The sequence below is a fragment of the Rhineura floridana genome, chromosome 1, assembly GCF_030035675.1.
Source record: "Rhineura floridana isolate rRhiFlo1 chromosome 1, rRhiFlo1.hap2, whole genome shotgun sequence".
Classification (NCBI taxonomy): domain Eukaryota; kingdom Metazoa; phylum Chordata; class Lepidosauria; order Squamata; family Rhineuridae; genus Rhineura; species Rhineura floridana.
Window position 1 is genome coordinate 236079766 of NC_084480.1, and position 15364 is coordinate 236095129.

At 44.2% G+C, this 15364-nt stretch overlaps 1 protein-coding gene across 2 annotated transcripts in view; it reads right to left on the bottom strand.

The window, feature by feature from the left end:
* Positions 1-15364, bottom strand: part of LDLRAD4 (low density lipoprotein receptor class A domain containing 4) — a 429669-nt gene that overhangs the window by 206582 nt on the left and 207723 nt on the right. For both annotated transcript variants that reach the window (XM_061594738.1, XM_061594732.1), the window contains exon 4: positions 3785-3925. In XM_061594738.1, coding sequence (XP_061450722.1) covers positions 3785-3925 — 141 coding nt within the window. The remainder of the gene's footprint in view (positions 1-3784; positions 3926-15364) is intronic.

The following is a 15364-nucleotide window of genomic DNA, read 5'->3' on the forward strand; positions in this document are numbered from 1 at the left end:
AACAGAGCATACGTGGAACAGCCTTTCAGAGAAGATGGAATCACACTGTTAGGAGAGGAAACAGAAGCAGAGGAGATTCCATTCAGTCCCCTGCTGAACAGTAAGATTACACTATTATGCTTTTTTTAAAGGGCTCTATGGACATAACTTGGGATGCTTGAGAAATTCATTTTATAAGAATTCTGATGTGAAGTAACCTGGTCTGCACCTCGTATATGGACCATGGAGCCACTACCGCCCTCAGTTGGAACAAGCTTCAGGGAATTGTGACAATGAGATGCAAAATATTGCAGGAAAAAGGATGGATGTCTTTTTAAGACAAGGTCTTCAATTCTGAGTTTCTTTCCTGGACATTTTTTTCTTAATAATGTTATTTGTTATTTAGTTTAATTCTTGTAAACTGTATTGCTTTAATTGATATATTTTTATACTTGTGTTTATTTTTCTTTGTAACTTGCCTTGAGGGCCTTTGGCCGAAAGGCGGGGTATTATTATTATTATTATTATTATTATTATTATTATTATTATTATTATTATTATTATTATTATTATTATTATTATTATTATTATTATTATTATTAATAATAATAATAATAATAATAATAATAATAATAATAATAATAATAAAAATGTGCAGATTGGAACATAATTAGCCTTCAGAATTAACACTCCTCTGAATTCAGCAATAGAGTTCTCAGCTGTATTTTGCAATACAGTTCTTAAAAAGCATACCAAAATGCATTAAAACTATTTTTAAAATGCATATAGTAAGAAAAAATACCCATTTAATATGTGTTTTGTGATAAAATACATATTTAAATAAAAACATTTGTGCAGATTTCTTTTTCAAAAATTTTCAGATTGAGGTGGAATGAGATGAAATGGATTTATAAATCAACATATGCAAAATTGACACGGATTGGAAACAAATTGTTCCTTCCACCCCTAGGCACAGCCCCAATTGTAGGCCTGGAAAGGGAAAGCACAAACAGAACACATGTTTGCAAGCAGTTCCCATGGAGCCAGAAATACGTATGAGGAAGCACTTAAATGTGCTTGGGATCACAGCTTGGGACCAGGATACCTGATTCATATTACTGAATTACAAATGGTACATGGTAATTTCTTTCTGAATATTTTATTTTGAAACACTGAAACTCAAAATCAATTATTGGAAGGTGACATTGGTTTTATGTTGGGAAATGTTTGTAAGAAACATAAAAAACTGAAACATGTTGCTTACATAAGTATTCAACCCACACACATTAATATTTGGTAGAGACACCTTTTCCTGCAATAACAGCTTTAAGTGTTTTGGGGTAGGTATGTACCAGCTTTGCACACAGTGTCAGAGAGATTTGGGCCCATTCTTCTTGGCAGATGCTCTCCAGATCATTCAGGTTGGTTGGATGTCGCTTGTGGACCACACTTTTCACAGACCGCAACAGATTCCTGGATGCCTACAGGAAGCCCAGCAGGACATGAGGGTAACAGAACTCTACCACTCTAGTCTAAAACTGGCTATTCAGAGCGCCATGTTGACTCCGATGGAGGTAGCTTATGCTATAGCGTTCATGATTAGCAGCCATTGCTAGCCTCATCCTCTACAAATTTGTCTAATCCCCTTTTAAAACCACTTATGTGTTAGTATCACTATCAATTTTAATATGTAGTCATTTTGCTTAACTGTAGCTGTATCATGTCTGCACTTCCTAAGCTTAGTTCAATAAAATATATAAAAGGTATATTTTTATAACTACTTTTTCTTTAGAAACAAAAAAATTAACTGTCACTTTGACTAACTAATATAGGACATTAACAGGGAAGTTTATGTCTGTACTCTGATAGAATAGGCATTCAATACGACTTTTTTGCACAGTCATCTCTCTCAACCAAGGAGCTTTCTTTTTCAGTCAATATTTTCATTCTGTGGTCAATAAATATTGGTAAAATAAATATGAGTTCTATAAATACTTGTTATTCAATATTTTGTCCTTCATTTTTGGGTCAGTGAACAGGTCTTGAGGAGGGAGGTTGAAAATGGGAAAGCCTTTAGTGGTAGCTCAGGTATGAAGAAGGCCCTCAGGCAAGTTAAGTTAAATTATTATTTATTTATTTATTACATTTATACCCCGACTTTCTTTTCATGATAGAAACCCAAGACGGCTTACATATGGTTCCCAGGCAGTCTCCAATCCAGACACTGACCAGACCTGACCCTGCTTAGCTTCAGCAGGGTGCTGGCCTCATGTACCTTCAGACCCCCTGGAATTTCTTCTGCTGCAAAATCATGTATTTTTAAAGTTGCCAGTAGCCAATTCAGCATGCTAGGATGGTCATCTTTGATAAAATTTCTATAGTGACCCATCTCTAAATATTCTACTTCAAAGAATATGTCGTATCACCGAGCTAGTCACATGTTAGACTTAACTTGGAGCAAAAGCAGCATTTGTAAATCACAGAATGCAACAGTATAAAATAAATTGTGGTTGGATATAAAGCCAGTTCAGCATATATAACACACATACTAAGGTGTTCCAACAGCTATAGAATGTCACACGTTGTTTTTCCATAAATGCATTTATGACCGACAACCCCCTCCAAAATCTACAAAACACATGCCAAAAACATGATTTCTCTTTAAATCCACTACTGAACACAGCTAGCTTATATTCTACTCCGAAAACATATATTTCATTGTAACTGAATATCTCTGAATAACATGAAAAGGCCTAAGATATAATACACTATTAAGGCATAAATGTATCTGAGTTTTAAAAGGATTTTAAAAGAATATGGTTCTAAATTATAGCCAAATATTTAGTTCTCATTTGGAAGCGCAGTAAGAAGGATATCAAATACACACCAGTTACCTAGTGAGCTAGAATATTTTTCATTTTTGCACATCCCATTGGATTCCATCCCATCCTAGAAGTACTTAAAGCATTTTAAGCAAGTACATAACAGAACAACAGACACACACGTCTCAATATGAGCAGACTGAACATATTGCTTTTTCTATTTTAAAACCAATATTTTTCCCTCCCTTTGGCAAACAGTATAAAGGGCCAGTCTAATATTATTTCTCTGGGAGAGAAGGCTTCACTGTAGCTAATGTATAGAGCAGCTTGCCATGTGAATCTCCAGATCATCATGGATGATTCTTGAGGAGTCAATCACTGGAAAACTGCTGGCAATTTTTCCCAATCATGCTGGATGATCTGGGAGGAGTCCAACATTTGCATGGAAGCTATGCAAACGATCCTGAGGATCTACTGCTCCAGACACCTAAAGCCATAGTGAGAAGAATGTAATGGTGGAGGTGTCCTGCCACAGAGATAAGTTACCATGTAGACCAGTTCTTCTTTCTTCTTCTTCCTGGAGATGAATTACCTGGAGATTAATTATCCTACAAAGCTATAATTGAACAATGCATATTTTTTTAAAGAAAAAAATCAGTATGGCTAGCACTGTGCTACATTTAATGGCAACTGAAAATAATGTCTGTTTGCTTTTTAGAAGAACAATTCTCGCACATCTGGCTGACTGATAAAACAGCAGCTGCCATGAGAAACATCCAATCTCTAAGAAAGCAAATAAAGAGAATGCAAAGTACAAGTCACAGCTATGACTATATTTTTATTCTAACCCAATTAGGGTAGTAGTAACAGGAGAGTGGGAAACAACCTTGCTACTTTCATTCAAATCTTTTCCAGAAGAACATGAAATAGAACAAACTTCAAAACGAATGTTCTAACTGGCACACAGGGGGCAAGGTACTTACAGCTGAAGAGACTTGAAGGTGGATGCTCTGTTACAAGCAGACAGTTATCTTCATCACTGTTATCCCCACAATCATTTTGTTGGTTACAGACCAGCGAGCCAAGATATAAGCATTTGCCACTGGTGCAGGTGAATTTGCACTCTGAAAAGTACAATAACAGAAGAAACAGGGATGTGAGTACTTTCTTTTTTTTAACATTGTGTATCAAGCAAACTACTAAAATTCATTCAGCTCCACATGCAAGTTATGATGTAAAATATTTTTCTTTCTAATTGATCTTTGAGTCATATATTGCAGTATAGTTTAATAACCATCTTCATTACTAGTCATTTAATTGCATAAGAAATTTCAAAATGGCAGTATGTGCCATAAACAAATTAGATACTTATGCTTTGAAACTGCCTGATTTCCAACAAATTTGCACCAGTTACAGTGTTCTTAGGCTCCTGTGAAGCAAAACATTTAGACAAATTTATAAACTCCCAAATCATTATTTGCCATTTTTTTGTTTTGAATTTTAAACAACTTCAATACTACACAAAGATACATGGGAATCATATGCATATTTTATGACGATTGTACAGGTACCAGTTCACAATTCCTACAGTAAGGTTTTCCATATTATAATTTACAACAATCAATCATGATTCTTACAGTAAGGTTTTCCATATTATAATTTACAACAATCCCGTTCCGCGCCCGGTACCTGCTGGGCTAAGGGGCAAGTTTGCGGCCACAGCCGCAGCCTAGGCCGCCATCGTGGCGCGCCTGCATGACACGCAATAGGAGGCAGGGCTGCTGAAGGCCATTTAAGGCTGCTCCGCCAGCCTCCTGCCCTCCTTTGAATTTTGGCGGCGAGGCTTTCGGCGCAGCAAGGCCTGCGGTGCGGTGAGGCCTTGCAGCGTCGGGCGAAGCATCCAGCTCGGCAGCCTTGCAATGGCGAGGCTCCAGCCGAGGGAGGCCTTACAACGGGGAGGCTTAACGGCAGCGGCAGCAGCGAGGCCTTCTGAGGGCGTGCGTGGCACATTCAGTGCACGTGGAGCTCTCCGGCGCACGTGGCTTCCCTTGTTTTTTCTTGGGTGGCATTGAGGCGGCGAGCCCTTCAGCGGTGGCGGGGATTGGCGCTGCTAGTGTCAACGGCGGCGAGGCGCCTGGCTCGGCGGGGTTGAGGCTGCCAGCTCTTGCCCGTGGGAGGCCCTACAGCGACGGCGGCAGCAGGGCTCCTGGCCGGGGAGGCCTTCTGGAGGTATCGAGGCTCGTGTCTCTCGGCCAAGTGGGGCGTGGCGGCGGCAGCAGCAGCAGCAGCTCCCCGGCGGTGGCAAGGGCTGGAGACGGTGGCAGATCCAAGGCATTACGGGCGGCTCAAGAGCACAGGCGAGGCGGCCTTTGGCTGTGTTCTTTCCTCGAGGGTTCCTCAAGGGGATCCCCGTGGGGGTGGGTGGGAAAGATCATCAGCCCCTCACCCCACCACATAGTAGGGGAATTGGGTGCCGGGCACCAGCTCCATCACACCCCCTATTCGGTCACTTGGTGGCCCAGGAGGCCTGGATTGTCTGGGGCTGGACAAGGGAGCCAATAGGTTGGTGACTGGGAGGGTGCAGGATGAGAAGAGGGCACAGTCCAGCCGGGCTGTGAAGGTGCTGGGTCTCCCTTTAGTGCTTCCTCACACTTACCACCTTTCCTTTCTGGAGGAGGCACTCCCCTGGCTTCTGCAATGGGGCATAGGCCGGGGGAGGGGTTAGCGGAAGGGAATAGACCCAGCTACACGCTTAATCTCAGGATGCCACCCAAAAAGGGCAAAGTGGGCCAGAAGGGCAGGGCCCCCAGGGCGGAGGGTAGACGCCCACCCCCAGCTGTGGAGGAGTGAAACATAGCCAATGCACTTCATGTGTTTTATTGCTAGGATTATTCTACCATTTACAGGGGTCTCGGACCCTGGAGATGAAGGAGTGTAGCTCAGTAACAGATCACTTGCTTTGCATGCCGAGGGTCCTCAAGTTCAGCCCTCAGCACCTCCAGTTAGGGCCAGGAGATACTTCTATGGGGGCCCCCTCGCCCACTACAGAAAGTGAAATAGGAATAGACTCCTTTTCTTGATACTGAAGAGTATTTTTAGTTTAAACCGAATGTTCCTTTTCATTTACCAATTACCTAGAGTGGCACTGGGCTATCTGACACTGGGGACATTCCAGAGGCAGCTGGACAGCCAGGGGTGGGAATGCTTTTATTAGGGATGTACTGAAACGGCCATTCCACTTCCACACTGTCTTTGCAAACCAGGAAAATTTGGAGAAGGGGTTAGTCAATTAGGGAGAACTTGAAGATGAGAGGGGCAAAATTTGCCTGTACCCTAGGAAGATGCTCTGTTATAACGTGGCAATATTCTGAGATATATTCTAAAAGATAACGGGGGTGATGTTTCGTCCCAGAGCATTTGGGGAGAAACATATGGTGGCCATCAGTTGGAGGCCATTTGGATTGGATCAATGCAATGACATTACGAAGAGCAGAGGCTTTTGGGGGAGGGCAGGTGGCAGCTGGAGACAGAAAGGAGGCTGCAGGAGCCAGTAGGGATCCCAGATAGTGCTGCAACCTCACCTCCAAAACTACCTCAACCCCGCTAATGCAAAGGGAGCTCATCCGCTATTTTCACTGTCAAGCTTCCCCTCCCCAAATACGTTCTTCAAAACCCAGGTAAGAATATACAAACCTTTCCATTAGTTAAGTCCTATAAACCTCAGTCCAGAGACCCATTTAACCTGTGATATTCTGAGTAAACATACTTAGGATTCTGCTGTATGGGTGCAATCATGTGCACCCTTCCTTGGGAAGAAGTAACAATACACTCGGTGGGATTTTCTCATAAGTAAGTATGCATAGAATTGGTCCAAGTCATATTTCTCTGAGTAAATTATTTAAACATAATGGAATTCTTTTCAGTAATCATGTACAGGCTGCACATTTGCTTGCATCTTCTCTTTAGCTAGTTTGCAAACTGGCTGTGGAGGAGATGGCCACCTTTTTGCAGGCCACTAGTCCTGTGCTTTTTGGGAGTCGTTTGATCTGCAGACATTGGAGGATGACATTGCTCAGCTCCATGCCATCTAATAACTGCTGAATATGAACCCGCAATTGCAGTCACAACAACAAGCCAGAAGGATAGCAGAGGCTGCTCAAGGAAAGTGTCCCTTTCCAGCTAAGCTCGAGGTGCTATGGACCTTGCTGGCAGACTGCCCAGTTTATGGGGAGACTCAATTTATGATGCGGTTTTTTCTTTATTAGACGGTTCTTCTGGATCCTATATGGTGGCCCCCAGCTTGCCCTTATGGCCGGCAATCTTAAATCAATCTTAGGTACAGACGCACTGGTCCAGGGGACGATTGATAAAGACATACAGTTGGGCAGGGTTATTGGCCCCTTCCCATCATCCCCTACCTCTGCTCTCACAATGCCCCCCCATAGGGCCCAATGTGGCAGTGGGTGGAGTCTACCTGATTCATCATCCATCATACAAGTGGGGTCAGTCAGTAATGGCTTCATACCAGATAGACTATGCACAGTGCACTACACTGCATTCCATATGGTGCGCGCCTGTGGCAGAGGTGCCTTAGGGGCACGTGTGGCAGCTAATCTGCCTGCATTACCGGCTGTTGAGTTTTGCCTTTTAGGTCGACTAGGCAGCAGAGCATTACCTATGGGCTGCTGTATTCTTGTATGGAGCACTTCAGGAGACGAGGGGGCTCTGAAGCAGTGGGGCACTATTTTCATGATTTACGGTTCACGGGTAGGGCAGACTCTGGGTGCATGTTAGCACCTGATGGCACCGTTTATGGCGTGGCTATGAACGGGGGGGGTTCCTTTGGCAGCTGGAAAAATGGAGGATCCGGCCCCAGGGTTCACCTTCCAGGGTATTAAGATTAACTCTTTGACCCAGGGCTGCAGGCTGCCCGGGAAAAGGGCTTGAACTGTTGCAGATCAAGATGCTGGAGTTGTCAGGGGCTGGGAAAGTGTTGGCTTTCTGCGCTTCAGGTGTTGGGGGCCTTCTACGGTGGGGTTTATGGTGACAGAACAGGGATGTCACAGCCTTACCACAGCTTCAGGGTTTGTTTTGTTTTTGTTTTTTGGCTGCCTTATGCACCAACCTGCGGCGTGGCCCCCCCTTTCCGGCAGTGTGTCAATGGTGTTTTTAGTTAGAGGAGGGACCGACTCTGGGGGGGAGAACTGCTAGTCCCATACCACACACTGGGTGATGGGGGAGGGGAGTCAGATATGACCATATGCCTATCTGTTGCTCCAGGATGCTCACCAGCTATCAGAGGGCAGGAGGTGATTTCTGGGAGTTAGGGGCTGGCAGGGGCTAGGCAAAGTGTGGCCTATTCCTATTAATCACGCGCAGGAATTCATCATGGATGGTAGGAGTAAAGCCCGTCCGTCAGCGTGTTGCAAGGTAGGCTGGCCTTTGGGACCATCCAGACGGCTTGGGATACGTCATGTGCTGTCCGGCCGGCCCATGCACACCACCGTACCCCTTATCCCCATCCTCCATGTTCACCTGACCCGCCAGGGATTGTTGGTCAGGCAGGTGCCCTGTGACCAGTAGTTGCATGCAGCTGCCCTCACACTTAATTTTGGAGCCTTCTGGATGGAGGGCGGTTGTGTTTGGGTCCAGGTCAGACTTCCCTACGAGCCATCCTGCTGTCCGAGGTTTGTTTCCAGGAAGACCAGGGGCACAAGAGGGACACCATTATTCTATCCTGCCCCAAGACTGGACACTTGTCCCGTGAGGGTGTCATAGTGTTTCTTGGCCTGTAGCTACAGGCCCAGTTGCCTGATACTCAGGGGGAGGGATCTCCCCTCATAAAGTTTTGGTCTAGCGTTGCAGAGCCTGGGAGCAGACACATGGGGCTTTGGGGGACATGCTCCTATGGAAATAGGGATGCATACCCGGCAGGGGAATTGCCTACCTGGGGTGGTCTATTCGGTTTGGTATATGCAGATGTAGGTCGTTGGAAGGTGGAATTATGGAGCACATGGAGTACATTCACCGCTGGGGCGAGTCTGAAGGTCCAGGACCCAACTGTTCATGATTCTTTCTGTTTTTTGGCAGGTTGCTGGATGGGGATGGAGCAGATGCACAGCCTACTCTGCAGCTATGGCATGATCTTACAGGCTGGCCTTGGGGCCGCAAACGCACATTGGTTCACAGCTGGGCCTCTGATGGTGGGCCACGTTTTGGTGGCTGGGTCGACAGAGTATACGCTGGGATGGTCTCCTACCCATGTTGTTCCAGCAGGGTTGAGTGCGGAAGGTCCTGCAGGTGGTGGTCATTCCCCTGGGTGGGAATGACCTTGGTTACTCAAGGGCAAGGCCCTCAGTGGCAGGTATGTGAGGACATGCAGTTGAGGCTACAATAGCCTCTGGTCATCTGCTGGAGGGCAAGGCCCTCAGTGGCAGGCATGTGAGGACATGCAGTTGTGAGGCAATGATGGCATCTTCTTGATGGACCTGCAGAGGGGTCTGCACAAGATTCTTATCGGGTGTGGGGTAAAGGGAGACTAAGCAGAGGCTTGTCCCCCTTTTGTGGCAAGGAAGTGCGGGGGAAAGGTTAAAAGGGAAAGGGCAGCTAGGTGACACCTTTAGGCACCTTTGGGGGTGATTGGCGGTCCGGGGGCCTGCAGCTCAGGGCTATACGGCCCGGGGGCAGAACACGGGCCACCTTTGGGGCCAACGTGCCTCATCCGCTCGGAGTTTCAGGGCTCCGGGGGGCGGTGATGCAGGTTGGACCCCCTACACATCTTCAGGGGGTGGCCCGAGCTGGGGTCTGGCACAGGGCAGCCCTGGGCTCAGGCAAGGGTTTGGTTGCCCTATGGCTGCAAGCAGGCTTTGCCTGGATCATCAGAATGCTCCCGCACTTGATTTCCCCTCTGCAGGTTCATTATTCTAATTGATTCTGTTTAATAAAGTGGCCCATGATTTAACCCAATGAATGGTGTTTGTGTTTTATTTCGGCAATAGGCCGCAATCCCATTCCGCGCCCGGTACCTGCCGGGCTATGGGGCGAGTTTGTGGCCGAAGCTGAAGCCTAGGCCGCCATCGTGGGGGATGTGTGTGTGCACGCAGCGCGCTGGTGTGCCTGCGTGACACACAATAGGAGGCGGGGCTGCTGAAGGCCATTTAAGGCCGCTCCGCCAGCCTCCCGCCCTCCTTTGAATTTTGGCGGCGCCCGCCCAACCCTCCCTCTGCTGCAGTGTGATTCATTTGGCCGCTACGGGGCCGACTAGGAATTTTTGGCCTACCTGCCTCACTTTGCTGGCAGGTTTCTTTTGCCTACTCCACACTGTGGTTGGGGGGAAAGGTCAAGGGCAGAGCTTGGAAAAGTTACTTTTTTGAACTACAACTCCCATCAGCCCAATCCAGTGGCCATGCTGGCTGGGGCTGATGGGAGTTGTAGTTCAAAAAAGTAACTTTTCCAAGCTCTGGAAGGGTTAGTGTGACGCCCTTCCCTGGCTCTCCCTGTCAGGTTCCTACCTGCTCGTGGCTACTGCCTGTCACTAGGCACCACCAGGGACTCCACCAGTCCGGACTGTCCTTTTTTATGGTTTCTCTCTCCGCTCTAGCATAGACCTCACCAGATCCCCCTGTTAGGCAGCACCACCAGTCACGTCCTGAGTCTCTCTCAATCAGGTTACCTCTGTGACTGCGTGCTTAAGCTGTCCCCAACCCCCTTGTATCACTGCAGATAACTCAGGGTTGCTCTAGATACTTATGAATGTTATAATCTCCTCTTCACCGCTGCCACCATTTGTTACTGTTTCCCTTCAGCCTTGGTCATTACCTTACCCTCCCTTCTGGTCTGTGAAACCCCAGCCAAGGATCAGGCCTTTGGTAAACCAAATATAGTTTTTATTAAATAACAGAGATAACAAGATTACTTTTCTAATGGTACTTAAGCATATGGTTTCATCTATTTCTGTGATACTTGATACTTGACTTATCATGAACTAGAACTCCCACTCTCTCTTTCTCCACACGATCCTGACATCCACCTCCAAACACCACCAAACACTTCTCAAACAACCCAGCAACGTCCACCCAGATTCACCACAGATTCTCCACCTCCAGATTCAACTGTCATTCTTCCATTTATACTCCCAGCCATTCAAACACTCAGCCAATCATCCAGCATTCTACTGCTCATTTACTCCCCCCTCCTCTTTCATTCCACTTACCATGTATCTTCTATACAAACAGCACTTACCATATATACATTAATACAGGAACATCACAGTTAGCACGGGTGCCTTTGGGGTCAATAGGCTGATTGGTCTGTTTTGGCTTAACATGTTAATGGTCACTGGTCAAGGAAGTGCGGGGGAAAGGTTAAAAGGGAAAGGGCAGCTAGGTGACACCTTTAGGCACCTTTGGGGGTGATTGGCAGTCTGGGGGCCTGCAACTCAGGGCTATACAGCCCGGGGACAGAACACGGGCCGCCTTTGGGGCCAACGTGCCTCATCCGCTCGGAGTTTCAGGGCTCCGGGGGGCGGTGATGCAGGTTGGACCCCCTACACATCTTCAGGGTGTGGCCTGAGCTGGGGTCTGGCACAGGGCAGCCCCGGGCTCAGGCAAGGGTTTGGTTGCCCTATGGCTGCAAACAGGCTTTGCCTGGATCATCAGAACGCTCCCGCACTTGATTTCCCCTCTGCAGGTTCATTATTCTAATTGATTCCGTTTAATAAAGTGGCCCATGATTTAACCCAATGAATGGTGTTTGTGTTTTATTTCGGCAATAGGCCGCAATCAATCATGATTGTTAGATTGTGTGAAACCCACCAGAACAAATCTGCTACTGGAGATTGTTCTCTCTCATTAAGTCCCAACCTGCTTTTCCTTGCCTACAATAGCCTAATGTGCTAAGAATGACATGTATTAGTAGATTCATAAATGATCATTACAGCTTATCACACACATCATACACATGAATTGGCCATAAGTCCCTGTGCTCCATTGGTATGGAGTAATTCTGTACAATGTTAACAACCCAATTCAGTGGTTGTTGTACTTCAGTACTACTGAAATCAATGGAACAGGTTAGCTGCTACTAGTGCAACTATCTCTGAATCAGATTGATCCTCTCAAATTATTTTAAAAACCAAAGCTTCATAACTTTCATGGTTCCTAAGGTAAATATTTAAAATAAAACTTCAAAAAGCAGCTAGATATTTATAAAAAAGAATGTTCAGAGGTCAGTTTTAGATATGCATATGCATGTATTTACCAGATTTATAAACTGCCCTTAATAACGTTATAATGCTAAATTGGTTTCCAATAAAATAACAAAGGCAAGACATAATAAATGCATCAAAACAGTAAAAATAAAATTAATATATTAAATAGCAAAAACTATAGATGAAGCTTGGCTAACACAAGGAGATCTTTTTATTTCCATACCCAACAAGAAGGACATGGAGCTATATATCTAGGATAGTGAATACTGCCTTTCGATTCTAGTGATTACTAAATCTGCATTTCAGGACTTTTTAAAATTTTGAAGCTTTTAAATCTGAAATTGCCAGAGGCATAACAGGAATAGTGCAACCCCGCTGCAAAATGTGTTTAAAATATTATTTACATGCTACTAAAATACGCAGAAAAATTAGCAATTTTGCTTCTGAATTAATGTTTAAGCGCACACTGGGTGTACATATAAAAATGAAGTTATTTTAAAACCCTGTTGCTTTTAAACCATATTCAACATTTAGGGCAGTTGGAAGTGTGATGTTAGGAATTCTATGTAATGTATACTTTATTTGAATTCGCCCAGGAAAAGAGGTGTCTGCCTGCATGTCTGCTTGGAATGCTGCCAACTTTGGGCAAGACATAATAATCATTAGCTCCTGTCCCTGCATTAAAACAAGGCTTTAAAGCTGCAAAATGTCTTGCCTTTGATACTATAATATGCACGAATCCATCCAGGCCCATAAAATTATATCTCTGCCCACCTTTCTCAAGTGCCAGATGGAGATTAACAAACTGGAGGACTGCCACAGTGGAACAGTCACTGTTTCACCCTATGTGCTCAATTCCCAAATGTCAGTATTGCCAAGCTGCTGAATACATTTTGAGATCTTCCTTAGCTTGGCATAAAAGCTTAGCCCAATTGGTTCTAGATTTTTAGTTTCCTATCATTACTTCAGAGTAAAGGATTGTTTTCTTAAATACAGGCTGACGAGTAAAAGAACTTGCTTTTCATTTGTAAGGGTCTAAAAGCCTTCATTAAGTAACCAAAGAGTAACAATGTACAGTACTTCAGGCTGCAATCCTACACAGTGCTACAAGGGATATGTAGCAGGATTTCAGCAACGGATGGCCCTACAATCCACATCTTACTAGCTTTCAAAACACCACTTAGGTTAATTATTACTACCACCACATTACAGAAGCTGAACTAACGCTGGCAGATGGCCACTGAAGCCAGTCAGTCCAAGACTTTCTGCTGTTTGAAGCAAATCCCAAATGATAACCCCGCCCCAAACATACCCCTACACAGGCCAAAACATTAACAAGTTTCACTGTACCACTCAGACACCAACTCCTCCTTCCACCACTCTTCTTCTCATGGAGCCACCTGTATAAAGTCTACTATTGAAATAAACTCATTTCCGTACAAAGAAAGAAAGAAAGAAAGAAAGAAAAAAGAAAGAAAGAAAAAGGCAATGCCTTTTGTGAAGGAAATTTCCTTTTCCATTTAAATCCATAAAGACATGAGGGTGAGCAGACTTCAGGCTTGTGGGATCTCCTTCATTTTATACTAGAACCCCAAGATCCACTCCAAAACACAAATTCCAAGGCCAGAAATCTATTCTGAGCATCAGGACTGCACTCAATGTCCTTTTACACAAAAATCCACTCCTGGTTATCACTCCCACAAGCTGCCCTCCTTTCTGTAATAGAATTAGGGTTTGGAGACAGGGAGTCATTTTTATTGTTATTGTTATGTAATTGGGAGTCAGAAATTCTTGCAAACTTACTGCAAATCACCCAGAGATCTTTCAGTAGATCCCAAATCTATCTTCGGCTTACCCTGGTACAGATGTCCTAGTTTATTTTGCACTAGAATGTGTGTGCAGCACAGCTCAGCAAATGTAAATAAAAAAATCACTCTGGGTCCAAATTAGATTCTGAGTTAGGCCTCTCCTACTCCAAGTTATGTTCCATGCACCAGTAGTGTCAGATATTTTGTTATAAGTGCTAGCCTTCTCTCTTAATAAATGCAAAAATCTGACTTCCACACATACAAACTAAGCGTGAAAACATTAGAGCGCTGTCTTAAATGTCTCTCAACTTTTTAAAATTATTACTTTGCCCTTTTCAGAAATCTTTGGAGACATGTCCTCATTTTTCACCCTTTCTGAACAGATACACAATAACGCAATACCCATAAAATCTATATGGCTCTACTCAGAAGTAAGTCCCACTGAATTCAATGGGGCTTACTTCCAGGTAAGTGGTACAGGACTGCAGCCTGTCTTATTCACAGTACTGTTTCAGTGCTAATGATTTAAATGTCTTTTTTTCCTACACACATAACAAGAGGGGTGAATTCATTTCAAGAAATCATACCTATTTAGAGTGCACTGATTTAAAGCAAGACAATTTAAATCATGTATTAAATCATCAAGAAAAAGGAACAATTTGAATCAATTTTCCAACTTTCTAAATCAGGTATTTGATGTACAAGTATGCATACAAATGTGTTACTTTAACAAACTGAAATATATCTGTTCGCAACTAAACAGAGCAACTATGCTACCCAGCATGCAAACTACTTTCTTTTTGTACTATAGAACTTATTTCCTAGGGGAAAAATGAGTTTTCTGTTTAACAAAAATTTATGTGCCTCTTTATGCACAAATAAGAATGCCAAGCAATTTGGTCTATGGGTCAAACTACATGTGACAGGATAGCCATGACTATAATTATTTATTCAATTTCTAATCCATCCTTCATCATACTTTCCAAGAATGACTCCAAGAACAGCAGCACAACCTCCTCAGGCCAGGGAGATGCTGGCAAGATGAGCTCCTCAGTACTGAAAGAGAGCCTACAACCATAGCCCCCAAACATGGAATCTGATGTCAGGCCCACAAACAGGTAGATACCCCAGCACAATGATGAAGATTTCCTGGGGTCCATCATATAACTGAACACTTTTTCAATAACACAGATTTCCATTATCTTTATTGTCTGTCGATCCAAATAGATTTAGGAGCAATTCCCTCACTAGCTAGGGGGCAGGCCAAGAGAACTAGGATCACTCTCTGACTAACAAAAATTAAAGAGGCTATTAAGAATCAGCTAGTGATCTCAAACTTGCACTGGTAAGGAAACTAGAACCAACCTCGGCTGCACAACTGTGCTTAATGACATACCAGAGACATTTCAATAAACTGAGTTGTTGTTACACAGTTAGGACGCTAGACAGACAGAAGAAGAGAGAGATAAGGTGATCTAATTTTTAGAGATAAGCTAGCATGACTGTGCACTTTATAAACAACTTTTCAAAGCTATTCCACTTCCTTC